At 49.5% G+C, this 27,965-nt stretch overlaps 1 protein-coding gene across 2 annotated transcripts in view; it reads right to left on the bottom strand.

Annotated features, from left to right (window-relative positions):
* Positions 1 to 5,434, bottom strand: part of YLPM1 (YLP motif containing 1) — a 45,415-nt gene extending 39,981 nt beyond the window's left edge. For both annotated transcript variants that reach the window (XM_075849197.1, XM_075849198.1), the window contains exon 1: positions 4,951 to 5,434. In XM_075849197.1, coding sequence (XP_075705312.1) covers positions 4,951 to 5,364 — 414 coding nt within the window. In that variant the 5' untranslated portion in view covers positions 5,365 to 5,434. The remainder of the gene's footprint in view (positions 1 to 4,950) is intronic.
* Between the last annotated feature and the right edge of the window lie 22,531 nt (positions 5,435 to 27,965).

The following is a 27,965-nucleotide window of genomic DNA, read 5'->3' as shown; positions in this document are numbered from 1 at the left end:
CTAGTCCTCGTTTCCCGCACGTGACAGTCACTAGTCCTCGTTTCCCGCACGTGACAGTCACTAGTCCTCGTTTCCCGCACGTGACAGTCACTAGTCCTCGTTTCCCGCACGTGACAGTCACTAGTCCTCGTTTCCCGCACGTGACAGTCACTAGTCCTCGTTTCCCGCACGTGACAGTCACTAGTCCTCGTTTCCCGCACGTGACAGTCACTAGTCCTCGTTTCCCGCACGTGACAGTCACTAGTCCTCGTTTCCCGCACGTGACAGTCACTAGTCCTCGTTTCCCGCACGTGACAGTCACTAGTCCTCGTTTCCCGCACGTGACAGTCACTAGTTCTCGTTTCCCACACGTGACAGTCACTAGTCCTCGTTTCCCGCACGTGACAGTCACTAGTTCTCGTTTCCCGCACGTGACCGTCACTAGTTCTCGTTTCCCGCACGTGACAGTCACTAGTTCTCGTTTCCCTCACGTGACAGTCACTAGTTCTCGTTTCCCGCACGTGACAGTCACTAGTCCTCGTTTCCCTCACGTGACAGTCACTAGTCCTCGTTTCCCGCACGTGACAGTCACTAGTCCTCGTTTCCCGCACGTGACAGTCACTAGTTCTCGTTTCCCGCACGTGACAGTCACTAGTTCACGTTTCCCGCACGTGACAGTCACTAGTTCACGTTTCCCTCACGTGACAGTCACTAGTCCTCGTTTCCCGCACGTGACAGTCACTAGTTCTCGTTTCCCGCACGTGACAGTCACTAGTTCACGTTTCCCGCACGTGACAGTCACTAGTTCACGTTTCCCGCACGTGACAGTCACTAGTTCACGTTTCCCGCACGTGACAGTCACTAGTTCACGTTTCCCGCACGTGACAGTCACTAGTTCTCGTTTCCCGCACGTGACAGTCACTAGTTCTCGTTTCCCGCACGTGACAGTCACTAGTTCTCGTTTCCCGCACGTGACAGTCACTAGTTCTCGTTTCCCGCACGTGACAGTCACTAGTCCTCGTTTCCCGCACGTGACAGTCACTAGTTCTCGTTTCCCGCACGTGACAGTCACTAGTTCACGTTTCCCGCACGTGACAGTCACTAGTCCTCGTTTCCCGCACGTGACAGTCACTAGTTCTCGTTTCCCGCACGTGACAGTCACTAGTTCACGTTTCCCGCACGTGACAGTCACTAGTTCACGTTTCCCTCACGTGACAGTCACTAGTCCTCGTTTCCCGCACGTGACAGTCACTAGTTCTCGTTTCCCGCACGTGACAGTCACTAGTTCACGTTTCCCGCACGTGACAGTCACTAGTTCACGTTTCCCGCACGTGACAGTCACTAGTTCTCGTTTCCCGCACGTGACAGTCACTAGTTCACGTTTCCCGCACGTGACAGTCACTAGTTCTCGTTTCCCGCACGTGACAGTCACTAGTCCTCGTTTCCCGCACGTGACAGTCACTAGTCCTCGTTTCCCGCACGTGACAGTCACTAGTTCTCGTTTCCCTCACGTGACAGTCACTAGTCCTCGTTTCCCGCACGTGACAGTCACTAGTTCTCGTTTCCCGCACGTGACAGTCACTAGTCCTCGTTTCCCGCACGTGACAGTCACTAGTCCTCGTTTCCCGCGTCTACTTTACGTTTGCATCGTTTTTTGAACATCCTTTTATTTTTCTAGTTACAACGTCTAGAACTTTAGCAGCGATTTCTCACATTTATGCAGGTTTTTCAGCTGTGAAGTGGCGTTGAGGGTCCTGTATTCTGGGAAACCCCCAATAAGTCACCCCACTTTAAAAACTGCACCCCTCAATGTATTTAAAACGGCATTTAGAAAGTTTCTAGAAATGAAGTGAGAATATAAACCCTAATCCATTGTTTTCTGTAACGCGGAAGGTTTTACCAGAGAAAGCCCAATATTTATTGCTCACATTGTGCAGTTTTCTGAATATCCCACGTGTGGCGCTAGTGTGACTGGACTGAAGCCCCGGCCTCCGGAGCAGCTGGGGGGAGGGGGGGGGGGCGCCTTATTATGAGATGACATTTTAGGCTTCACGTCGGGTTAGAAGAGGTCTAGTGGCCAAAACAAAGGAAACCCCTCCAAAAAAAGACCCCATGACACTGCACCCCCCAAGGAACTCATCTAGGGGTGCACGGAGCATTTTGACCCCACACGACTTTCATGGATTTTATTAGGATTTGGCCGTGAAAATGAAATATTTCATTTTTCTCCAATTAGACGCGGCTTCAGCTGAAAAGGTTTCATTTTCTCAAAAAATAAAGGAGAAAAAGCCCCCAACATTTATAAAGCAACTTCTCCGGAGTACGGAAATCCCCCACGTGGTCAGAAACGGCTGCTGGGCCACGGCGGGGCTCTGAAGGGAAGAAGCGCCATTTCGTTTGGGGACTGCAGATTTTGAAGGATTTACTCCTGGGCGCCCGGCCAAGTTCCTGCAAAAGAAATTGATGCTGAAGGCAAAGGGGGGTCACACCAACTATTGATTGGATTTAGATTTATTTTCTGTTCATTCACTTTGTATTTTGAGAATTGACAAAAAAAACTAAATTAACCCTTCCATACATGGAAACAGTCTTACTTTACAGCATTTCTCCACAACTGCCGAAAAGGTTTGCAGTTTTGTGTATTTATCCCTCACATATATATATATATACACACCTCCCTATACAGCGCCCCCTCCCACACACACCTCCCTATACAGCGCCCCCTCCCACACACGCCCCCCTATACAGCGCCCCCTCCCACACACGCCTCCCTATACAGCGCCCCCTCCCACACACGCCTCCCTATACAGCGCCCCCTCCCACACACGCCTCCCTATACAGCGCCCCCTCCCACACACGCCTCCCTATACAGCGCCCCCTCCCACACACGCCTCCCTATACAGCGCCCCCTCCCACACACGCCCCCCTATACAGCCCCCCCTCCCACACACGCCTCCCTATACAGCGCCCCCTCCCACACACACCTCCCTATACAGCGCCCCCTCCCACACACGCCTCCCTATACAGCGCCCCCTCCCACACACGCCCCCCTATACAGCGCCCCCTCCCACACACGCCCCCCTATACAGCGCCCCCTCCCACACACGCCCCCTATACAGCGCCCCCTCCCACACACGCCTCCCTATACAGCGCCCCCTCCCACACACGCCTCCCTATACAGCGCCCCCTCCCACACACGCCTCCCTATACAGCGCCCCCTCCCACACACGCCTCCCTATACAGCGCCCCCTCCCACACACGCCTCCCTATACAGCGCCCCCTCCCACACACGCCCCCCTATACAGCCCCCCCTCCCACACACGCCTCCCTATACAGCGCCCCCTCCCACACACGCCTCCCTATACAGCGCCCCCTCCCACACACGCCTCCCTATACAGCGCCCCCTCCCACACACGCCTCCCTATACAGCGCCCCCTCCCACACACGCCCCCCTATACAGCCCCCCCTCCCACACACGCCTCCCTATACAGCGCCCCCTCCCACACACACCTCCCTATACAGCGCCCCCTCCCACACACGCCTCCCTATACAGCGCCCCCTCCCACACACGCCTCCCTATACAGCGCCCCCTCCCACACACGCCCCCTCCCACACACGCCCCCCTATACAGCGCCCCCTCCCACACACGCCCCCCTATACAGCGCCCCCTCCCACACACGCCTCCCTATACAGCGCCCCCTCCCACACACGCCTCCCTATACAGCGCCCCCTCCCACACACGCCCCCCTATACAGCGCCCCCTCCCACACACACCTCCCTATACAGCCCCCCCTCCCACACACACCCCCTATACAGCCCCCCCTCCCACACACACCCCCTATACAGCGCCCCCTCCCACACACGCCTCCCTATACAGCGCCCCCTCCCACACACGCCTCCCTATACAGCGCCCCCTCCCACACACGCCTCCCTATACAGCGCCCCCTCCCACACACGCCTCCCTATACAGCGCCCCCTCCCACACACGCCTCCCTATACAGCGCCCCCTCCCACACACACCCCCTCCCACACACACCTCCCTATACAGCCCCCCCTCCCACACACACCCCCCTATACAGCCCCCCCTCCCACACACACCCCCTATACAGCGCCCCCTCCCACACACACCCCCCTATACAGCGCCCCCTCCCACACACGCCCCCCTATCCAGCGCCCCCTCCCACACACGCCTCCCTATACAGCTCCCCCTCCCACACACGCCTCCCTATACAGCGCCCCCTCCCACACACGCCTCCCTATACAGCCCCCCCTCCCACACACACCTCCCTATACAGCCCCCCCTCCCACACACACCTCCCTATACAGCGCCCCCTCCCACACACACATCCCTATACAGCGCCCCCTCCCACACACACATCCCTATACAGCGCCCCCTCCCACACACACCCCCCTATACAGCGCCCCCTCCCACACACACCCCCCTATACAGCGCCCCCTCCCACACACACCTCCCTATACAGCGCCCCCTCCCCTATACACCCCCCTATACAGCGCCCCCTCCCACACACGCCTCCCTATACAGCGCCCCCTCCCACACACGCCTCCCTATACAGCGCCCCCTCCCACACACACCTCCCTATACAGCGCCCCCTCCCTATACAGCGCCCCCTCCCACACACACCTCCCTATACAGCTCCCCCTCCCACACACACCCCCCTATACAGCGCCCCCTCCCTATACAGCGCCCCCTCCCACACACACCTCCCTATACAGCCCCCCCTCCCACACACACCCCCCTATACAGCGCCCCCTCCCTATACAGCGCCCCCTCCCACACACACCTCCCTACACAGCCCCCCCTCCCACACACACCCCCCTATACAGCGCCCCCTCCCTATACAGCGCCCCCTCCCACACACACCTCCCTATACAGCCCCCCTCCCCCCATATACGTCTCCCCTCCCCCTCCTCACATATACGTCTCCCCTCCCCCTCCTCAGGATTAGTTACCTCCAGGGTGGCGCTCTTGTCGTCCTGGGGGGCTCCCTCGGCGGAGGGCAGCGGTGGGGGCAGCGGGGGCTGCTCTGGGGCGGGGGGTGGCGGGGGCTGTTCGGGCTCCGCAGGAGGGGGAGGGGCCAGGGGTTGCTGGTAGTCGGGCGGGGGTACGGAGTGTCCGTAGTGCGGGGGCGGGGGGAAGGGGTAGGCAGCGGGCGGCCGCGGCGGGGTGTAGTATTGTCGTGGAGGGGGTGCAGGAGCCCCCGCTGGCAGGACGGACTCTAGCTGGCGCTGGTGCATACGCTGGAGTTGCTCGAGCTGGGCTAGGTGCTGATCATGGAGGCTCTGGAAGGCCGGTCCAGGGGGAGGCCCAGCAGGGGCCGGGGGGGCGGACGGGCCGCCGTAGCGGGGAGGCCAACCCGGGTACATGATACCGCCGTGAGAAAAGCCCGGACCGGACGTGACGACACAAGATTAGCGCAAGCGCATTAGTCATCTCAAGACTTTAAGATGGCCGCGGACCTGGAAGACAGAGGCCAGTCTACTGCGCATGTTCGAGAGCCATGTTACTCCACAGAACCTAGGCCGCCATGTTGCTGCTCCCTGTCACCTGCTGGGCAGTAACCATGGTAACGATAGCGTGTCTCCCCGCGCTGCAGGGTGACGGAGATATGATTGGTTGCTATGAGGTATAAGGTGAGAGTACGTGGCCCCCCCCCCCCAGTCCTGAGCATGTTGTCAGGGGCCCCACACCCGCCACTTACCCGCGCCCTGACTAGAAATGTGGCCCCGCAGCGCTCTGTCCGCCGGGACATGTTCTGTCAGGTGCAGCGGCCGCCACGGTCTCATATTGAGGTTCTCCATCCGAATGACATTTTTATAAACTGTTTACAACTTAAAGTTACAAAATCAGTCCTTGTCACTGTAGCAGTCCCGGCGTCCAGTGTCCGGTCCTGCCGGTGCCTCCGCGTCCAGTGTCCGGTCCTGCCGGTGCCTCCGCGTCCAGTGTCCGGTCCTGCCGGTGCCTCCGCGTCCAGTGTCCGGTCCTGCCGGTGCCTCCGCGTCCAGTGTCCGGTCCTGCCGGTGCCTCCGCGTCCAGTGTCCGGTCCTGCCGGTGCCTCCGCGTCCAGTGTCCGGTCCTGCCGGTGCCTCCGCGTCCAGTGTCCGGTCCTGCCGGCGCCTCCGCGTCCAGTGTCCGGTCCTGCCGGTGCCTCTGCGTCCAGTGTCCGGTCCTGCCGGTGCCTCCGCGTCCAGTGTCCGGTCCTGCCGGTGCCTCCGCGTCCAGTGTCCGGTCCTGCCGGCGCCTCCGCGTCCAGTTTCCGGTCCTGCCGGCGCGTCCAGTGTCCGGTCCTGCCGATGCCTCTGCGTCCAGTGTCCGGTCCTGCCGGCGCCTCCGCGTCCAGTGTCCGGTCCTGCCGGCGCCTCCGCGTCCAGTGTCCGGTCCTGCCGGCGCCTCGGCGTCCAGTGTCCGGTCCTGCCGGCGCCTCGGCGTCCAGTGTCCGGTCCTGCCGGCGCCTCCGCGTCCAGTGTCCGGTCCTGCCGGCGTCTCCGCGTCCAGTGTCCGGTCCTGCCGGCGCCTCCGCGTCCAGTGTCCGGTCCTGCCGGTGCCTCTGCGTCCAGTGTCCGGTCCTGCCGGTGCCTCCGCGTCCAGTGTCCGGTCCTGCCGGCGCCTCCGCGTCCAGTTTCCGGTCCTGCCGGCGCCTCCGCGTCCAGTGTCCGGTCCTGCCGGTGCCTCTGCGTCCAGTGTCCGGTCCTGCCGGCGCCTCCGCGTCCAGTGTCCGGTCCTGCCGGATAACCACCGATACTGCCGGATCACCACCGATACTGCCGGATAACGACCGATACTGCCGGATAACGACCGATACTGCCGGATAACCACCGATACTGCCGGATAACGACCGATACTGCCGGATAACGACCGATACTGCCGGATAACCACCGATACTGCCGTATCACCACCGATACTGCCGGATCACCACCGATACTGCCGGATCACCACCGATACTGCCGGATAACGACCGATACTGCCGGATAACGACCGATACTGCCGGATAACCACCGATACTGCCGGATAACGACCGATACTTCCGGATCACCACCGATACTGCCGGATCACCACCGATACTGCCGGATCACCACTGATACTGCCGGATAACGACCGATACTGCCGGATAACGACCGATACTGCCGGATAACCACCGATACTGCCGTATCACCACTGATACTGCCGGATAACGACCGATACTGACGGACCGCGACCGATACTGACGGATAACGACCGATACTGACGGACCGCGACCGATACTGTCGGATAATCACCGATACTGCCGGATCACCACCGATACTGCCGGATAACGACCGATACTGCCGGATAACGACCGATACTGCCGGACCGCGACCGATACTGCCGGAACACGACCGATACTGCCGGATCACCACCGATACTGCCGGATAACGACCGATACTGCCGGATAACGACCGATACTGCCGGATAACGACCGATACTGCCGGTTCACCACCGATACTGCCGGATCACTACCGATACTGCCGGATAACGACCGATACTGCCGGATCACCACCGATACTGCCGGATCACGATCGATACTGCCGGATCACGACCGATACTGCCGGAGTCACCGCTAATACTGCTGGAGTCACCGCTAATACTGCCGGAGTCATCGCTAATACTGCCGGAGTCACCGCTAAAACTGCCGGAGTCACCGCTAATACTGCCGGAGTCGCCGCTAATACTGCCGGAGTCGCCGCTAATACTGCCGGAGTCGCCGCTAATACTGCCGGAGTCACCGCTAATAATCTCGCAAGATCACTATGTGCTGAGTACATGAATGGAGAGAAGTGTATGATGATGATTGGTCAGCGTCACACACTCCTCTGTACAACGCCCACTTGGTAAAAAGTAAAAACACGCCCAGTTGTCTATTAAGAAAGTCATTAGCATAAATCTAAAATTGCTCATAACTTGGTCAAAATCGTTTTTCAAAATAAAAACCACTGCAGTTATCTACATTACAGCGCTGATCACATTATGTAGGAGACAGGGCACTTATAATGTGGTGACAGCCTCTTTATTACTAGGACCACTGTTATCTACATTACAGCGCTGATCACATTATGTAGGAGACAGGGCACTTATAATGTGGTGACAGCCTCTTTATTACTAGGACCACTGTTATCTACATTACAGCGCTGATCGCATTATGTAGGAGACAGGCCACTTATAATCTGGTGACAGCCTCTTTATTACTAGGACCACTGTTATCTACATTACAGCGCTGATCACATTATGTAGGAGACAGGGCACTTATAATCTGGTGACAGCCTCTTTATTACTAGGACCACTGTTATCTACATTATAGCGCTGATCACATTATGTAGGAGACAGGGCACTTATAATGTGGTGACAGCCTCTTTATTACTAGGACCACTGTTATCTACATTACAGCGCTGATCACATTATGTAGGAGACAGGCCACTTATAATCTGGTGACAGCCTCTTTATTACTAGGACCACTGTTATCTACATTACAGCGCTGATCACATTATGTAGGAGACAGGGCACTTATAATCTGGTGACAGCCTCTTTATTACTAGGACCACTGTTATCTACATTACAGCGCTGATCACATTATGTAGGAGACAGGACACTTATAATCTGGTGACAGCCTCTTTATTACTAGGACCACTGTTATCTACATTACAGCACTGATCACATTATGTAGGAGACAGGGCACTTATAATGGGGTGACAGCCTCTTTATTACTAGGACCACTGTTATCTACATTACAGCGCTGATCACATTATGTAGGAGACAGGACACTTATAATGTGGTGACAGCCTCTTTATTACTAGGACCACTGTTATCTACATTATAGCGCTGATCACATTATGTAGGAGACAGGACACTTATAATCTGGTGACAGCCTCTTTATTACTAGGACCACTGTTATCTACATTACAGCGCTGATCACATTATGTAGGAGACAGGACACTTATAATCTGGTGACAGCCTCTTTATTACTAGGACCACTGTTATCTACATCACAGCGGCGATCACATTATGCAGGAGACAGGACACTTATAATCTGGTGACAGCCTCTTTATTACTAGGACCACTGTTATCTACATTACAGCGCTGATCACATTATGTAGGAGACAGGACACTTATAATCTGGTGACAGCCTCTTTATTACTAGGACCACTGTTATCTACATCACAGCGGCGATCACATTATGCAGGAGACAGGACACTTATAATCTGGTGACAGCCTCTTTATTACTAGGACCACTGTTATCTACATTACAGCACTGATCACATTATGTAGGAGACAGGACACTTATAATCTGGTGACAGCCTCTTTATTACTAGGACCACTGTTATCTACATTACAGCGCTGATCACATTATGTAGGAGACAGGACACTTATAATCTGGTGACAGCCTCTTTATTACTAGGACCACTGTTATCTACATTACAGCACGGATCACATTATGTAGGAGACAGCCCACTTATAATCTGGTGACAGCCTCTTTATTACTAGGACCACTGTTATCTACATTATAGTGCTGATCACATTATGTAGGAGACAGGACACTTATAATCTGGTGACAGAGCCTCTTTATTACTAGGACCACTGTTATCTACATTATAGCGCTGATCAAATTATGTAGGAGACAGGACACTTATAATCTGGTGACAGCCTCTTTATTACTAGGACCACTGTTATCTACATTACAGCGCTGATCACATTATGTAGGAGACAGGACACTTATAATCTGGTGACAGCCCTTTATTACTAGGACCACTGTTATCTACATCACAGCGGCGATCACATTATGCAGGAGACAGGACACTTATAATCTGGTGACAGCCTCTTTATTACTAGGACCACTGTTATCTACATTACAGCACTGATCACATTATGTAGGAGACAGGACACTTATAATCTGGTGACAGCCTCTTTATTACTAGGACCACTGTTATCTACATTACAGCGCTGATCACATTATGTAGGAGACAGGACACTTATAATCTGGTGACAGCCTCTTTATTACTAGGACCACTGTTATCTACATTACAGCGCTGATCACATTATGCAGGAGACAGGACACTTATAATCTGGTGACAGCCTCTTTATTACTAGGACCACTGTTATCTACATTACAGCACTGATCACATTATGTAGGAGACAGGCCACTTATAATCTGGTGACAGCCTCTTTATTACTAGGACCACTGTTATCTACATTATAGTGCTGATCACATTATGTAGGAGACAGGACACTTATAATCTGGTGACAGAGCCTCTTTATTACTAGGACCACTGTTATCTACATTATAGCGCTGATCAAATTATGTAGGAGACAGGACACTTATAATCTGGTGACAGCCTCTTTATTACTAGGACCACTGTTATCTACATTACAGCGCTGATCACATTATATAGGAGACAGGACACTTATAATTTGGTGACAGAGCCTCTTTATTACTAGGACCACTGTTATCTACATTACAGCACTGGTCACATTATGTAGGACAGGGGCACTTATAATCTGGTGACAGCCTCTTTATTACTAGGACCACTGTTATCTACATTATAGCGCTGATCAAATTATGTAGGAGACAGGACACTTATAATCTGGTGACAGCCTCTTTATTACTAGGACCACTGTTATCTACATTACAGCGCTGATCACATTATGTAGGAGACAGGACACTTATAATCTGGTGACAGCCTCTTTATTACTAGGACCACTGTTATCTACATTACAGCACTGATCACATTATGTAGGAGACAGGACACTTATAATCTGGTGACAGCCTCTTTATTACTAGGACCACTGTTATCTACATTACAGCACTGATCACATTATGTAGGAGACAGGACACTTATAATCTGGTGACAGCCTCTTTATTACTAGGACCACTGTTATCTACATTACAGCGCTGATCACATTATGTAGGAGACAGGACACTTATAATCTGGTGACAGCCTCTTTATTACTAGGACCACTGTTATCTACATTACAGCACTGATCACATTATGTAGGAGACAGGACACTTATAATCTGGTGACAGCCTCTTTATTACTAGGACCACTGTTATCTACATTACAGCACTGATCACATTATGTAGGAGACAGGACACTTATAATCTGGTGACAGCCTCTTTATTACTAGGACCACTGTTATCTACATTACAGCACTGATCACATTATGTAGGAGACAGGACACTTATAATCTGGTGACAGCCTCTTTATTACTAGGACCACTGTTATCTACATCACAGCGGCGATCACATTATGCAGGAGACAGGACACTTATAATCTGGTGACAGCCTCTTTATTACTAGGACCACTGTTATCTACATTACAGCACTGATCACATTATGTAGGAGACAGGACACTTATAATCTGGTGACAGCCTCTTTATTACTAGGACCACTGTTATCTACATTACAGCGCTGATCACATTATGTAGGAGACAGGACACTTATAATCTGGTGACAGCCTCTTTATTACTAGGACCACTGTTATCTACATTACAGCGCTGATCACATTATGCAGGAGACAGGACACTTATAATCTGGTGACAGCCTCTTTATTACTAGGACCACTGTTATCTACATTACAGCACTGATCACATTATGTAGGAGACAGGCCACTTATAATCTGGTGACAGCCTCTTTATTACTAGGACCACTGTTATCTACATTATAGTGCTGATCACATTATGTAGGAGACAGGACACTTATAATCTGGTGACAGAGCCTCTTTATTACTAGGACCACTGTTATCTACATTATAGCGCTGATCAAATTATGTAGGAGACAGGACACTTATAATCTGGTGACAGCCTCTTTATTACTAGGACCACTGTTATCTACATTACAGCGCTGATCACATTATATAGGAGACAGGACACTTATAATTTGGTGACAGAGCCTCTTTATTACTAGGACCACTGTTATCTACATTACAGCACTGGTCACATTATGTAGGACAGGGGCACTTATAATCTGGTGACAGCCTCTTTATTACTAGGACCACTGTTATCTACATTATAGCGCTGATCACATTATGTAGGAGACAGGACACTTATAATGTGGTGACAGCCTCTTTATTACTAGGACCACTGTTATCTACATTATAGCGCTGATCACATTATGTAGGAGACAGGACACTTATAAGATGGTGACAGCCTCTTTATTACTAGGACCACTGTTATCTACATTATAGCGCTGATCACATTATGTAGGAGACAGGACACTTATAATCTGGTGACAGCCTCTTTATTGCTAGGACCACTGTTATCTACATTACAGCGCTGATCAGATTATGTAGGGGACAGGACACTTATAATCTGGTGACATCCTCTTTATTACTAGGACCACTGTTATCTACATTACAGCGCCGATCACATTATATAGGAGACAGGACACTTATAATTTGGTGACAGAGCCTCTTTATTACTAGGACCACTGTTATCTACATTACAGCACTGGTCACATTATGTAGGACAGGGGCACTTATAATCTGGTGACAGCCTCTTTATTACTAGGACCACTGTTATCTACATTACAGCACTGATCACATTATGTAGGAGATAGGACACTTATAAGATGGTGACAGCCTCTTTATTACTAGGACCACTGTTATCTACATTATAGCGCTGATCACATTATATAGGGGATAGGACACTTTTATAATATGGTGACAGCCTCTTTATTACTAGGACCACTGTTATCTACATTACAGCCCTGATCACATTATGTAGGAGACAGGGCACTTATAATCTGGTGACAGCCTCTTTATTACTAGGACCACTGTTATCTACATTATAGCGCTGATCACATTATGTAGGAGACAGGACACTTATAATGTGGTGACAGCCTCTTTATTACTAGGACCACTGTTATCTACATTACAGCGCTGATCACATTATGTAGGAGACAGGACACCTGTAATCTGGTGACAGCCTCTTTATTACTAGGAACACTGTTATCTACATTATAGCGCTGATCACATTATGTAGGAGACAGGACACTTATAATGTGGTGACAGCCTCTTTATTACTAGGACCACTGTTATCTACATTACAGCACTGATCACATTATGTAGGAGACAGGCCACTTATAATCTGGTGACAGCCTCTTTATTACTAGGACCACTGTTATCTACATTATAGCGCTGATCACATTATGTAGGAGACAGGACACTTATAAGATGGTGACAGCCTCTTTATTACTAGGACCACTGTTATCTACATTACAGCGCCGATCACATTATGTAGGAGACAGGACACCTATAATCTGGTGACAGCCTCTTTATTACTAGGACCACTGTTATATACATTATAGCGCTGATCACATTATGTAGGAGACAGGACACTTATAAGATGGTGACAGCCTCTTTATTACTAGGACCACTGTTATCTACATTACAGCGCTGATCACATCATGTACAAGATAGGCCACTTATAATCTGGTGACAGCCTCTTTATTACTAGGACCACTGTTATCTACATTACAGCGCTGATCACATTATGTAGGAGACAGGACACTTATAATCTGGTGACAGCCTCTTTATTACTAGGACCACTGTTATCTACATTACAGCACTGATCACATTATGTAGGAGACAGGGCACTTATAATGGGGTGACAGCCTCTTTATTACTAGGACCACTGTTATCTACATTACAGCACTGATCACATTATGTAGGAGACAGGCCACTTATAATCTGGTGACAGCCTCTTTATTACTAGGACCACTGTTATCTACATTATAGCGCTGATCACATTATGTAGGAGACAGGACACTTATAAGATGGTGACAGCCTCTTTATTACTAGGACCACTGTTATATACATTACAGCGCTGATCACATTATGTAGGACAGGGGCACTTATAATCTGGTGACATCCTCTTTATTACTGGGACCACTGTTATCTACATTACAGCACTTACCACATTATGTAGAAGATGGGGCACTTATAATCTGGTGACAGCCTCTTTATTACTAGGACCACTGTTATCTACATTACAGCACTGATCACATTATGTAGGAGACAGGACACTTATAATGTGGTGACAGCCTTTTTATTACTAGGACCACTGTTATCTACATTACAGCACTGATCACATTATATAGGAGACAGGACACTTATAAGATGGTGACAGCCTCTTTATTACTAGGACCACTGTTTTCTACATTACAGCACTGATCATATTATGTAGGAGACAGGACACCTATAATCTGGTGACAGCCTCTTTATTACTAGGACCACTGTTATCTACATTATAGCGCTGATCACATTATGTAGGAGACAGGACACTTATAATGTGGTGACAGCCTCTTTATTACTAGGACCACTGTTATCTACATTACAGCACTGATCACATTATGTAGGAGACAGGACACTTATAAGATGGTGACAGCCTCTTTATTACTAGGACCACTGTTTTCTACATTACAGCACTGATCACATTATGTAGGAGACAGGGCACTTATAATCTGGTGACATCCTCTTTATTACTAGGACCACTGTTATCTACATTACAGCACTTACCACATTATGTAGGAGATAGGACACTTATAATCTGGTGACAGCCTCTTTATTACTAGGACCACTGTTATCTACATTACAGCGCTGATCACATTATGTAGGACAGGGGCACTTATAATCTGGTGACATCCTCTTTATTACTAGGACCACTGTTATCTACATTACAGCACTTACCACATTATGTAGAAGATGGGGCACTTATAATCTGGTGACAGCCTCTTTATTACTAGGACCACTGTTATCTACATTACAGCACTGATCACATTATGTAGGAGACAGGACACTTATAATGTGGTGACAGCCTTTTTATTACTAGGACCACTGTTATCTACATTACAGCACTGATCACATTATATAGGAGACAGGACACTTATAAGATGGTGACAGCCTCTTTATTACTAGGACCACTGTTTTCTACATTACAGCACTGATCATATTATGTAGGAGACAGGGCACTTATAATCTGGTGACATCCTCTTTATTACTAGGACCACTGTTATCTACATTACAGCACTTACCACATTATGTAGGAGATAGGACACTTATAATCTGGTGACAGCCTCTTTATTACTAGGACCACTGTTATCTACATTATAGCACCGATCACATTATGTAGGAGACAGGACACTTATAATCTGGTGACAGCCTCTTTATTACTAGGACCACTGTTATCTACATTACAGCGCTGATCACATTATGTAGGAGACAGGACACCTATAATCTGGTGACAGCCTCTTTATTACTAGGACCACTGTTATCTACATTATAGCGCTGATCACATTATGTAGGAGACAGGACACTTATAAGATGGTGACAGCCTCTTTATTACTAGGACCACTGTTATCTACATTATAGCGCTGATCACATTATGTAGGAGACAGGACACTTATAAGATGGTGACAGCCTCTTTATTACTAGGACCACTGTTATCTACATTACAGCGCCGATCACATTATGTAGGAGACAGGACACCTATAATCTGGTGAAAGCCTCTTTATTACTAGGACCACTGTTATCTACATTATAGCGCTGATCACATTATGTAGGAGACAGGACACTTATAAGATGGTGACAGCCTCTTTATTACTAGGACCACTGTTATCTACATTACAGCGCCGATCACATTATGTAGGAGACAGGACACCTATAATCTGGTGACAGCCTCTTTATTACTAGGACCACTGTTATATACATTATAGCGCTGATCACATTATGTAGGAGACAGGACACTTATAAGATGGTGACAGCCTCTTTATTACTAGGACCACTGTTATCTACATTACAGCGCTGATCACATCATGTACAAGATAGGCCACTTATAATCTGGTGACAGCCTCTTTATTACTAGGACCACTGTTATCTACATTACAGCGCTGATCACATTATGTAGGAGACAGGACACTTATAATCTGGTGACAGCCTCTTTATTACTAGGACCACTGTTATCTACATTACAGCACTGATCACATTATGTAGGAGACAGGGCACTTATAATGGGGTGACAGCCTCTTTATTACTAGGACCACTGTTATCTACATTACAGCACTGATCACATTATGTAGGAGACAGGCCACTTATAATCTGGTGACAGCCTCTTTATTACTAGGACCACTGTTATCTACATTATAGCGCTGATCACATTATGTAGGAGACAGGACACTTATAAGATGGTGACAGCCTCTTTATTACTAGGACCACTGTTATCTACATTACAGCGCTGATCACATTATGTAGGAGACAGGACACCTATAATCTGGTGACAGCCTCTTTATTACTAGGACCACTGTTATCTACATTACAGCGCTGATCACATTATGTAGGAGACAGGACACTTATAATGTGGTGACAGCCTCTTTATTACTAGGACCACTGTTATCTACATTACAGCACTGATCACATTATGTAGGAGACAGGCCACTTATAATCTGGTGACAGCCTCTTTATTACTAGGACCACTGTTATCTACATTATAGCGCTGATCACATTATGTAGGAGACAGGACATGTTAGGGATCTGCCAGGTACTTCATCTAGGTATACTCCTGGGATTAATCAATCCACACCTGAGGCCAGACCTGTTCGACTGACACCATCTCCCACCAACCAGGGTGGCAGGCTCAGGAGTGGGAGAGCCTATCGCGGCCTGGTCTGTCGGAGTTAGCTCCGCCCCCTGTCCTTTATTACCTGCCCTGTTCTCTCCCTCAGTGCTTGTAATTCTTTTGGATTCCTGGCCCCACTGCTGCTTGCTCCAGCCTGCTTCTGCCGTGCTTCTGCCTTGCTGCAGTTCTGCTTGACCTGCTTTGCTTTGCCCCTGGCTTGCTTCTGTCTCCTTGCCCGCTTGGGTGTACTCACTTCGTCCTGGTCCTGACTGTCCGTTCGCCGCTCCGTTTCCTCGTGGCGTTCCGTGGCTACTGCCCCTTCCCTTGCATGTTCCCTGTTTGTTTCCCTGTGCACTTAGACAGCGTAGGGACCGCCGCCCAGTTGTACCTCGTCGCCTAGGGCGGGTCGTTGCAAGTAGGCAGGGACAGGGCGGTGGGTAGATTAGGGCTCACTTTCCCTTCACCTCCTTCCGGCCATTACATAATTACAAGCCCTTACCTAGTCTACCATTTCTCCTACGCTGACGCTATCATGGACCCCCTTGAGACCCTGGCCCAGCAGATGCAGGGCCTCTCCCTACAGGTCCAGGCCCTGGCCCAAAGGGTCAATCAGGGTGACGCTGCTTTAGTAGTACCCCTCACCTCACCTCTAGAACCCGACCTCAAGTTACCTGACCGGTTCTCAGGGGACCGTAAGACGTTTCTCTCCTTCCGGGAGAGTTGCAGATTGTATTTCCGCCTAAAGCCCCACTCCTCTGGCTCCGAGAACCAGCGGGTGGGTATCATCATATCCCGACTCCAGGAAGGGCCCCAAGAGTGGGCCTTCTCCTTGGCTCCTGACGCCCCTGAACTTTCCTCTGTTGATCGTTTTTTCTCTGCCCTCGGCCTCATTTACGACGAGACTGACAGGACTGCCTTAGCCGAGAGTCAGCTGGTGACCTTACGTCAGGGTAGGAGACCGGTTGAGGAATACTGTTCTGATTTTAGGAAGTAGTGCGTAGCTTCTCAGTGGAACGATCAGGCCCTAAGGTGCCAGTTTAGGTTAGGATTATCTGACGCCCTGAAGGATCTGCTGGTTAACTACCCCTCGTCTGACTCCCTTGACCAGGTTATGGCCCTAGCAGTACGACTTGACCGACGTCTCAGGGAACGTCAGCTAGAACGCTTCAGTGTGCTCCCCTCTGACTTTTCTGCGATCCCCCCCGAGGTCCCGTCTCCTCGCCCCTCCACGGAGGACTCGGAGGTACCTATGCAACTCGGGGCCTCCATGTCCCCTCGACAACGTAGGGAGTTTCGCAGAATGAATGGTCTCTGCTTCTACTGTGGGGACGACAAGCATCTACTGAACACCTGTCCCAGGCGCAAGAATAAGAAGCCGGAAAACTTCCGCGCCTAAGTGATCATCGGGGAGGTCACTTGGGCGCACAGGTATTTCCCGTTAATGTGAAACGCAATAAAATTTTGCTTCCCTTTCAGGTCTCGTTTGCTGGCCGGGCTGCCACGGGCAGTGCTTTCGTGGATTCAGGGTCATCTGCTAATATCATGTCTGCGGAATTTGCTATGTCTCTAAAGATGCCTTGTATTGATTTACCTTATCCTATCCCTGTAGTAGGAATCGACTCAACCCCCCTTGCTAATGGTTATTTTACTCAGCATACTCCTGTTTTTGAACTCCTTGTTGGCTCCATGCATTTGGAGCAGTGCTCTGTACTGGTGATGCAGGGATTATCGTCTGATCTGGTTTTAGGCCTTCCCTGGTTGCAGTTGCATAATCCCACGTTTGATTGGAATACTGGGGATCTCACCAAATGGGGTAATGAATGTCTTATGTCATGTCTTTCTGTTAACTCTATTTCTCCCCGGGAGGAGGTAAACACGCTTCCTGAGTTTGTTCAGGACTTCGCCGATGTGTTTTCTAAGGAGGCCTCCGAGGTGTTGCCCCCCCATAGAGATTACGATTGCGCTATCGATTTGGTGCCTGGTGCCAAGCTTCCTAAGGGTAGGATATTTAATCTTTCATGTCCTGAACGTGAAGCCATGAGGGTGTATATCCAAGAATGCCTGGCCAAGGGTTTCATTCGCCCCTCGACTTCTCCTGTAGGTGCTGGCTTCTTCTTCGTGGGGAAGAAGGATGGTGGTCTTAGGCCGTGCATTGATTATCGTAACCTGAATAAGGTCACCGTAAGGAACCAGTACCCACTTCCTTTGATTCCGGATCTTTTTAATCAGGTTCAGGGAGCCCAATGGTTTTCTAAGTTCGATCTACGGGGGGCATATAACCTTATCCGCATCAAAGAGGGGGATGAGTGGAAAACTGCGTTCAACACACCCGAGGGTCATTTCGAATACCTGGTCATGCCCTTTGGGTTGTGTAATGCCCCTGCTGTCTTCCAGAATTTTATTAATGAAATCCTGAGAGAGTACCTGGGTAATTTTCTTGTTGTGTACCTTGATGACATACTGGTGTTTTCCAAGGACTGGTCCTCCCACGTGGAGCATGTCAGGAAGGTGCTCCAGGTCCTTCGGGAGAATAATCTGTTTGCTAAGACTGAAAAATGTGTCTTTGGGGTACAGGAGATACCATTTTTAGGGCAAATCCTCACTCCTCATGAATTCCGCATGGACCCTGCCAAGGTTCAGGCTGTGGCGGAATGGGTCCAACCTGCCTCCCTTAAGGAGTTACAGTGTTTTTTAGGGTTCGCCAACTATTACAGGAGATTTATTGCCAACTTCTCGGTCGTCGCTAAGCCTCTTACGGACCTTACCCGCAAGGGTGCTGATATCCTCCATTGGCCCCCTGAGGCCGTCCTGGCCTTTGAGACCCTCAAGAAGTGCTTTATCTCGGCCCCCGTGCTGATTCAGCCCAACCAAGAGGAGCCATTTATTGTGGAGGTTGACGCATCCGAGGTCGGAGTGGGGGCCGTCTTGTCCCAGGGTACCAGCTCCCTCACCCATCTCCGCCCCTGTTCTTACTTCTCTAGGAAGTTTTCGCCCACGGAGAGTAACTATGATATTGGCAACCGCGAACTTCTAGCCATTAAATGGGCTTTTGAGGAGTGGCGGCACTTCCTGGAGGGGGCCAGACACCAGGTAACGGTCCTTACAGATCACAAGAATCTGGTTTTCCTAGAATCGGCCCGGAGGCTTAATCCTAGACAAGCTCGGTGGGCACTATTCTTTACCAGATTTAATTTCTTGGTTACCTATAGGGCTGGGTCCAAGAATATTAAGGCTGATGCTCTGTCACGTAGTTTCATGGCCAATCCTCCTTCTGAGAAGGATCCTGCTTGTATTTTACCCCCTGGTATAATCGTCTCTGCCACGGATTCTGATTTAGCTTCTGATATCGCGGCTGATCAGGGTGCAGCTCCCGGGAACGTCCCTGGGGACAAACTGTTTGTTCCCCTGCAATACCGGCTGAGGGTACTCAGGGAAAACCATGACTCCGCTCTATCTGGTCATCCTGGCATCTTGGGCACCAAACACCTCATTACCAGAAACTATTGGTGGCCTGGGTTGCCTAAAGACGTTAGGGCTTACGTCGCCGCTTGTGAGGTTTGCGCTAGGTCCAAAACCCCTAGGTCCCGACCTGCGGGCCTACTACGTTCCTTGCCCATTCCCCAGAGACCTTGGACCCATATCTCCATGGATTTTATCACCGATTTGCCTCCATCTCAGGGCAAGTCGGTGGTGTGGGTGGTAGTCGACCGCTTCAGCAAGATGTGCCACTTTGTGCCCCTTAAGAAGCTACCTAACGCCAAGACGTTAGCTTCTTTGTTTGTGAAACACATCCTGCGTCTCCATGGGGCCCCAGTCAATATCGTTTCTGACAGAGGGGTACAATTTGTTTCCTTATTTTGGAGAGCTTTTTGTAAAAAGTTGGAGATTGATCTGTCCTTCTCCTCCGCCTTCCATCCCGAAACTAATGGCCAAACGGAAAGGACCAACCAATCCCTGGAACAATATTTAAGATGTTTCATCTCTGACTGTCAATTCGATTGGGTCTCATTCCTTCCCCTTGCTGAATTTTCCTTGAATAACCGGGTCAGTAACTCGTCAGGGGTCTCCCCGTTTTTCTGTAATTTCGGGTTTAACCCAAGATTCTCCTCCGTCTCCCCTGGTTGTTCCAATAATCCTGAGGTAGAGGATGTTCATCGGGAACTGTGCACTGTCTGGGCCCAGGTTCAGAAGAACCTAGAGGCGTCCCAGAGCACACAAAAGATTCAGGCGGATAGTAGACGTTCTGCTAACCCCCGGTTTGTCGTCGGGGATTTGGTCTGGTTGTCGTCCAGGAACTTGCGCCTTAAGGTCCCGTCCAGGAAGTTTGCTCCCCGATTTATTGGACCTTATAAGATCATTGAAGTCCTCAACCCTGTATCCTTCCGTCTGGAGCTCCCCCCATCATTTCGCATACATGACGTCTTCCATGCCTCCCTCCTTAAACGCTGCTCCCCGTCCTGGTCCCCCTCGAGGATACCTCCTGTTCCCGTTCTCACCCCTGAGGGGGTGGAATTCGAGGTGGCCAAGATTATGGACAGTAGGATGGTCCAGGGCTCCCTCCAGTACCTGGTCCATTGGAGAGGATACGGGCCGGAGGAGAGGACTTGGGTACCTGCCCGTGATGTTCACGCTGGGGTATTGATCAGGAGGTTCCACCTTCTCTTCCCCACTAAACCGGGTCCCCTTAGTAAGGGTCCAGTGGCCCCTCATAAAAGGGGGAGTACTGTTAGGGATCTGCCAGGTACTTCATCTAGGTATACTCCTGGGATTAATCAATCCACACCTGAGGCCAGACCTGTTCGACTGACACCATCTCCCACCAACCAGGGTGGCAGGCTCAGGAGTGGGAGAGCCTATCGCGGCCTGGTCTGTCGGAGTTAGCTCCGCCCCCTGTCCTTTATTACCTGCCCTGTTCTCTCCCTCAGTGCTTGTAATTCTTTTGGATTCCTGGCCCCACTGCTGCTTGCTCCAGCCTGCTTCTGCCGTGCTTCTGCCTTGCTGCAGTTCTGCTTGACCTGCTTTGCTTTGCCCCTGGCTTGCTTCTGTGTCCTTGCCCGCTTGGGTGTACTCACTTCGTCCTGGTCCTGACTGTCCGTTCGCCGCTCCGTTTCCTCGTGGCGTTCCGTGGCTACTGCCCCTTCCCTTGCATGTTCCCTGTTTGTTTCCCTGTGCACTTAGACAGCGTAGGGACCGCCGCCCAGTTGTACCTCGTCGCCTAGGGCGGGTCGTTGCAAGTAGGCAGGGACAGGGCGGTGGGTAGATTAGGGCTCACTTTCCCTTCACCTCCTTCCGGCCATTACAGGACATTTATAAGATGGTGACAGCCTCTTTATTACTAGGACCACTGTTATCTACATTACAGCGCCGATCACATTATGTAGGAGACAGGACACCTATAATCTGGTGACAGCCTCTTTATTACTAGGACCACTGTTATCTACATTATAGCGCTGATCACATTATGTATGAGACAGGACACTTATAAGATGGTGACAGCCTCTTTATTACTAGGACCACTGTTATCTACATTACAGCGCTGATCACATCATGTACAAGATAGGCCACTTATAATCTGGTGACAGCCTCTTTATTACTAGGACCACTGTTATCTACATTACAGCGCTGATCACATTATGTAGGAGACAGGACACCTATAATCTGGTGACAGCCTCTTTATTACTAGGACCACTGTTATCTACATTACAGCGCCGATCACATTATGCAGGAGACAGGACACTTATAATCTGGTGACAGCCTCTTTATTACTAGGACCACTGTTATCTACATTACAGCGCTGATCACATTATGTAGGACAGGGGCACTTATAATCTGGTGACAGCCTCTTTATTACTAGGACCACTGTTATCTACATTACAGCGGCAATCACATTATGCAGGAGACAGGACACTTATAATCTGGTGACAGCCTCTTTATTACTAGGACCACTGTTATCTACATTACAGCACTGATCACATTATGCAGGAGACAGGACACTTATAATCTGGTGACAGTCTCTTTATTACTAGGACCACTGTTATCTACATTACAGCACTGATCACATTATGTAGGAGACAGGACACTTATAATCTGGTGACAGCCTCTTTATTACTAGGACCACTGTTATCTACATTATAGCGCTGATCACATTATGTAGGAGACAGGACACTTATAATCTGGTGACAGCCTCTTTATTACTAGGATCACTGTTATCTACATTATAGCGCTGATCACATTATGTAGGAGACAGGACACTTATAATCTGGTGACAGCCTCTTTATTACTAGGACCACTGTTATCTACATTATAGCGCTGATCACATTATGTAGGAGACAGGACACTTATAATCTGGTGACAGCCTCTTTATTACTAGGACCACTGTTATCTACATTATAGCGCTGATCACATTATGTAGGAGACAGGACACTTATAATCTGGTGACAGCCTCTTTATTACTAGGACCACTGTTATCTACATTATAGCGCTGATCACATTATGTAGGAGACAGGGCACTTATAATGGGGTGACAGCCTCTTTATTACTAGGACCACTGTTATCTACATAATAGCGCTGATCACATTATGTAGGAGACAGGACACTTATAATCTGGTGACAGCCTCTTTATTACTAGGACCACTGTTATCTACATTATAGCGCTGATCACATTATGTAGGAGACAGGACACTTATAATCTGGTGACAGCCTCTTTATTACTAGGACCACTGTTATCTACATTACAGCACTGATCACATTATGTAGGAGACAGGGCACTTATAATGGGGTGACAGCCTCTTTATTACTAGGACCACTGTTCTCTACATTACAGCACTGATCACATTATGTAGGAGACAGGCCACTTATAATCTGGTGACAGCCTCTTTATTACTAGGACCACTGTTATCTACATTATAGCGCTGATCACATTATGTAGGAGACCGGACACTTATAAGATGGTGACAGCCTCTTTATTACTAGGACCACTGTTATCTACATTACAGCGCTGATCACATTATGTAGGAGACAGGACACCTATAATTTGGTGACAGCCTCTTTATTACTAGGACCACTGTTATCTACATTATAGCGCTGATCACATTATGTAGGAGACAGGACACTTATAAGATGGTGACAGCCTCTTTATTACTAGGACCACTGTTATCTACATTACAGCACTGATCACATTATGTAGGAGACAGGCCACTTATAATCTGGTGACAGCCTCTTTATTACTAGGACCACTGTTATCTACATTATAGCGCTGATCACATTATGTAGGAGATAGGACACTTATAATGTGACAGAGCCTCTTTATTACTAGGACCACTGTTATCTACATTATAGCGCTGATCACATTATGTAGGAAACAGGACACTTATAAGATGGTGACAGCCTCTTTATTACTAGGACCACTGTTATCTACATTACAGCGCCGATCACATTATGTAGGAGACAGGACACCTATAATCTGGTGACAGCCTCTTTATTACTAGGACCACTGTTATCTACATTATAGCGCTGATCACATTATGTAGGAGACAGGACACTTATAAGATGGTGACAGCCTCTTTATTACTAGGACCACTGTTATCTACATTACAGCGCTGATCACATCATGTACAAGATAGGCCACTTATAATCTGGTGACAGCCTCTTTATTACTAGGACCACTGTTATCTACATTACAGCGCTGATCAAATTATGTAGGAGACAGGACACCTATAATCTGGTGAAAGCCTCTTTATTACTAGGACCACTGTTATCTACATTATAGCGCTGATCACATTATGTAGGAGACAGGACACTTATAAGATGGTGACGGCCTCTTTATTACTAGGACCACTGTTATCTACATTACAGCGCTGATCACATCATGTACAAGATAGGCCACTTATAATCTGGTGACAGCCTCTTTATTACTAGGACCACTGTTATCTACATTACAGCGCTGATCACATTATGTAGGAGACAGGACACCTATAATCTAGTGACAGCCTCTTTATTACTAGGACCACTGTTATCTACATTATAGCGCTGATCACATTATGTAGGAGACAGGACACTTATAAGATGGTGACAGCCTCTTTATTACTAGGACCACTGTTTTCTACATTACAGCACTGATCACATTATGTAGGAGACAGGGCACTTATAATCTGGTGACATCCTCTTTATTACTAGGACCACTGTTATCTACATTACAGCACTTACCACATTATGTAGGAGATAGGACACTTATAATGTGGTGACAGCCTTTTTATTACTAGGACCACTGTTATCTACATTACAGCACTGATCACATTATATAGGAGACAGGACACTTATAAGATGGTGACAGCCTCTTTATTACTAGGACCACTGTTATCTACATTACAGCACTGATCATATTATGTAGGAGACAGGACACCTATAATCTGGTGACAGCCTCTTTATTACTAGGACCACTGTTATCTACATTATAGCGCTGATCACATTATGTAGGAGACAGGACACTTATAATGTGGTGACAGCCTCTTTATTACTAGGACCACTGTTATCTACATTACAGCACTGATCACATTATGTAGGAGACAGGACACTTATAAGATGGTGACAGCCTCTTTATTACTAGGACCACTGTTTTCTACATTACAGCACTGATCACATTATGTAGGAGACAGGGCACTTATAATCTGGTGACATCCTCTTTATTACTAGGACCACTGTTATCTACATTACAGCACTTACCACATTATGTAGGTGTAATGGCAGGAAGGAGGTGAAGGGAAAGAGAGCCCTAATCTACCCACCGCCCTGTCCCTGCCTACTTGCAACGACCCGCCCTAGGCGACGAGGTACAACTGGGCGGCGGTCCCTACGCTGGCTAAGTGCACAGGAAGACAAACAGGGAACACGCAAGGGAAGGGGCAGTAGCCACGGAACGCCACGAGGAAACGGGGCGGCGAACGAACAGTCAGGACCAGGACGAAGTGAGTACACCCGAGCAGGCACGGAGACAGAAGCAAGCCAGGGCAAGCAAGCAGGTCAAGCAGAACTGCAGCAAGGCAGAAGCACGGCAGAAGCAGGCTGGAGCAAGCAGCAGTGGGGCCAGGAATCCAAAAGAATTACAAGCACTGAGGGAGAGCACAGGGCAGGTAATAAAGGGCAGTGGGCGGAGCTAACTCAGAGAGACCAGGCCGCGATAGGCTCTCCCACTCCTGAGCCTGCCACCCTGGTTGGTGGGAGATGGTGTCAGTCGAGCAGGTCTGGCCTCAGGTGTGGATTGATTAATCCCAGGAGTATAGCTAGATGAAGTACCTGGCAGATCCCTAACAGTACTCCCCCTTTTATGAGGGGCCACCGGACCCTTACTAAGGGGACCCGGTTTAGTGGGGAAGAGGAGGTGGAACCTCCTGATCAATACCCCAGCGTGAACATCACGGGCAGGTACCCAAGTCCTCTCCTCCGGCCCGTATCCTCTCCAATGGACCAGGTACTGGAGGGAGCCCTGGACCATCCTACTGTCCATAATCTTGGCCACCTCGAATTCCACCCCCTCAGGGGTGAGAACGGGAACAGGAGGTATCCTCGAGGGGGACCAGGACGGGGAGCAGCGTTTAAGGAGGGAGGCATGGAAGACGTCATGTATGCGAAAGGATGGGGGGAGCTCCAGACGGAAGGATACAGGGTTGAGGACTTCAATGATCTTATAAGGTCCAATAAATCGGGGAGCAAACTTCCTGGACGGGACCTTAAGGCGCAAGTTCCTGGACGACAACCAGACCAAATCCCCGACGACAAACCGGGGGTTAGCAGAACGTCTACTATCCGCCTGAATCTTTTGTGCGCTCTGGGACGCCTCTAGGTTCTTCTGAACCTGGGCCCAGACAGTGCACAGTTCCCGATGAACCTCCTCTACCTCAGGATTATTGGAACAACCAGGGGAGACGGAGGAGAACCTTGGGTTAAACCCGAAATTACAGAAAAACGGGGAGACCCCTGACGAGTTACTGACCCGGTTATTCAGGGAAAATTCAGCAAGGGGAAGGAATGAGACCCAATCGAATTGACAGTCAGAGATGAAACACCTTAAATATTGTTCCAGGGATTGGTTGGTCCTTTCCGTTTGGCCATTAGTTTCGGGATGGAAGGCGGAGGAGAAGGACAGATCAATCTCCAACTTTTTACAAAAAGCTCTCCAAAATAAGGAAACAAATTGTACCCCTCTGTCAGAAACGATATTGACTGGGGCCCCATGGAGACGCAGGATGTGTTTCACAAACAAAGAAGCTAACGTCTTGGCGTTAGGTAGCTTCTTAAGGGGCACAAAGTGGCACATCTTGCTGAAGCGGTCGACTACCACCCACACCACCGACTTGCCCTGAGATGGAGGCAAATCGGTGATAAAATCCATGGAGATATGGGTCCAAGGTCTCTGGGGAATGGGCAAGGAACGTAGTAGGCCCGCAGGTCGGGACCTAGGGGTTTTGGACCTAGCGCAAACCTCACAAGCGGCGACGTAAGCCCTAACATCTTTAGGCAACCCAGGCCACCAATAGTTTCTGGTAATGAGGTGTTTGGTGCCCAAGATGCCAGGATGACCAGATAGAGCGGAGTCATGGTTTTCCCTGAGTACCCTCAGCCGGTATTGCAGGGGAACAAACAGTTTGTCCCCAGGGACGTTCCCGGGAGCTGCACCCTGATCAGCCGCGATATCAGAAGCTAAATCAGAATCCGTGGCAGAGACGATTATACCAGGGGGTAAAATACAAGCGGGATCCTTCTCGGAAGGAGGATTGGCCATGAAACTACGTGACAGAGCGTCAGCCTTAATATTCTTGGACCCAGCCCTATAGGTAACCAAGAAATTAAATCTGGTAAAGAATAGTGCCCACCGAGCTTGTCTAGGATTAAGCCTCCGGGCCGATTCTAGGAAAACCAGATTCTTGTGATCCGTAAGGACCGTTACCTGGTGTCTGGCCCCCTCCAGGAAGTGCCGCCACTCCTCAAAAGCCCATTTAATGGCTAGAAGTTCGCGGTTACCAATATCATAGTTACTCTCCGTGGGCGAAAACTTCCTAGAGAAGTAAGCACAGGGGCGGAGATGGGTGAGGGAGCTGGTACCCTGGGACAAGACGGCCCCCACTCCCACCTCGGAAGCGTCAACCTCCACAATAAATGGCTCCTCTTGGTTGGGCTGAATCAGCACGGGGGCCGAGATAAAGCACTTCTTCAGAGTCTCAAAGGCCTGGACGGCCTCAGGGGGCCAATGGAGGACATCGGCACCCTTGCGGGTAAGGTCCGTAAGAGGCTTAGCGACGACCGAGAAGTTGGCAATAAATCTCCTGTAATAGTTGGCGAACCCTAAAAAACACTG

This window comes from Rhinoderma darwinii, unplaced genomic scaffold (genome assembly GCF_050947455.1).
Source record: "Rhinoderma darwinii isolate aRhiDar2 unplaced genomic scaffold, aRhiDar2.hap1 Scaffold_701, whole genome shotgun sequence".
NCBI classification, from domain to species: Eukaryota; Metazoa; Chordata; class Amphibia; order Anura; family Rhinodermatidae; genus Rhinoderma; species Rhinoderma darwinii.
This window is presented reverse-complemented; position numbering and strand designations above follow the sequence as displayed.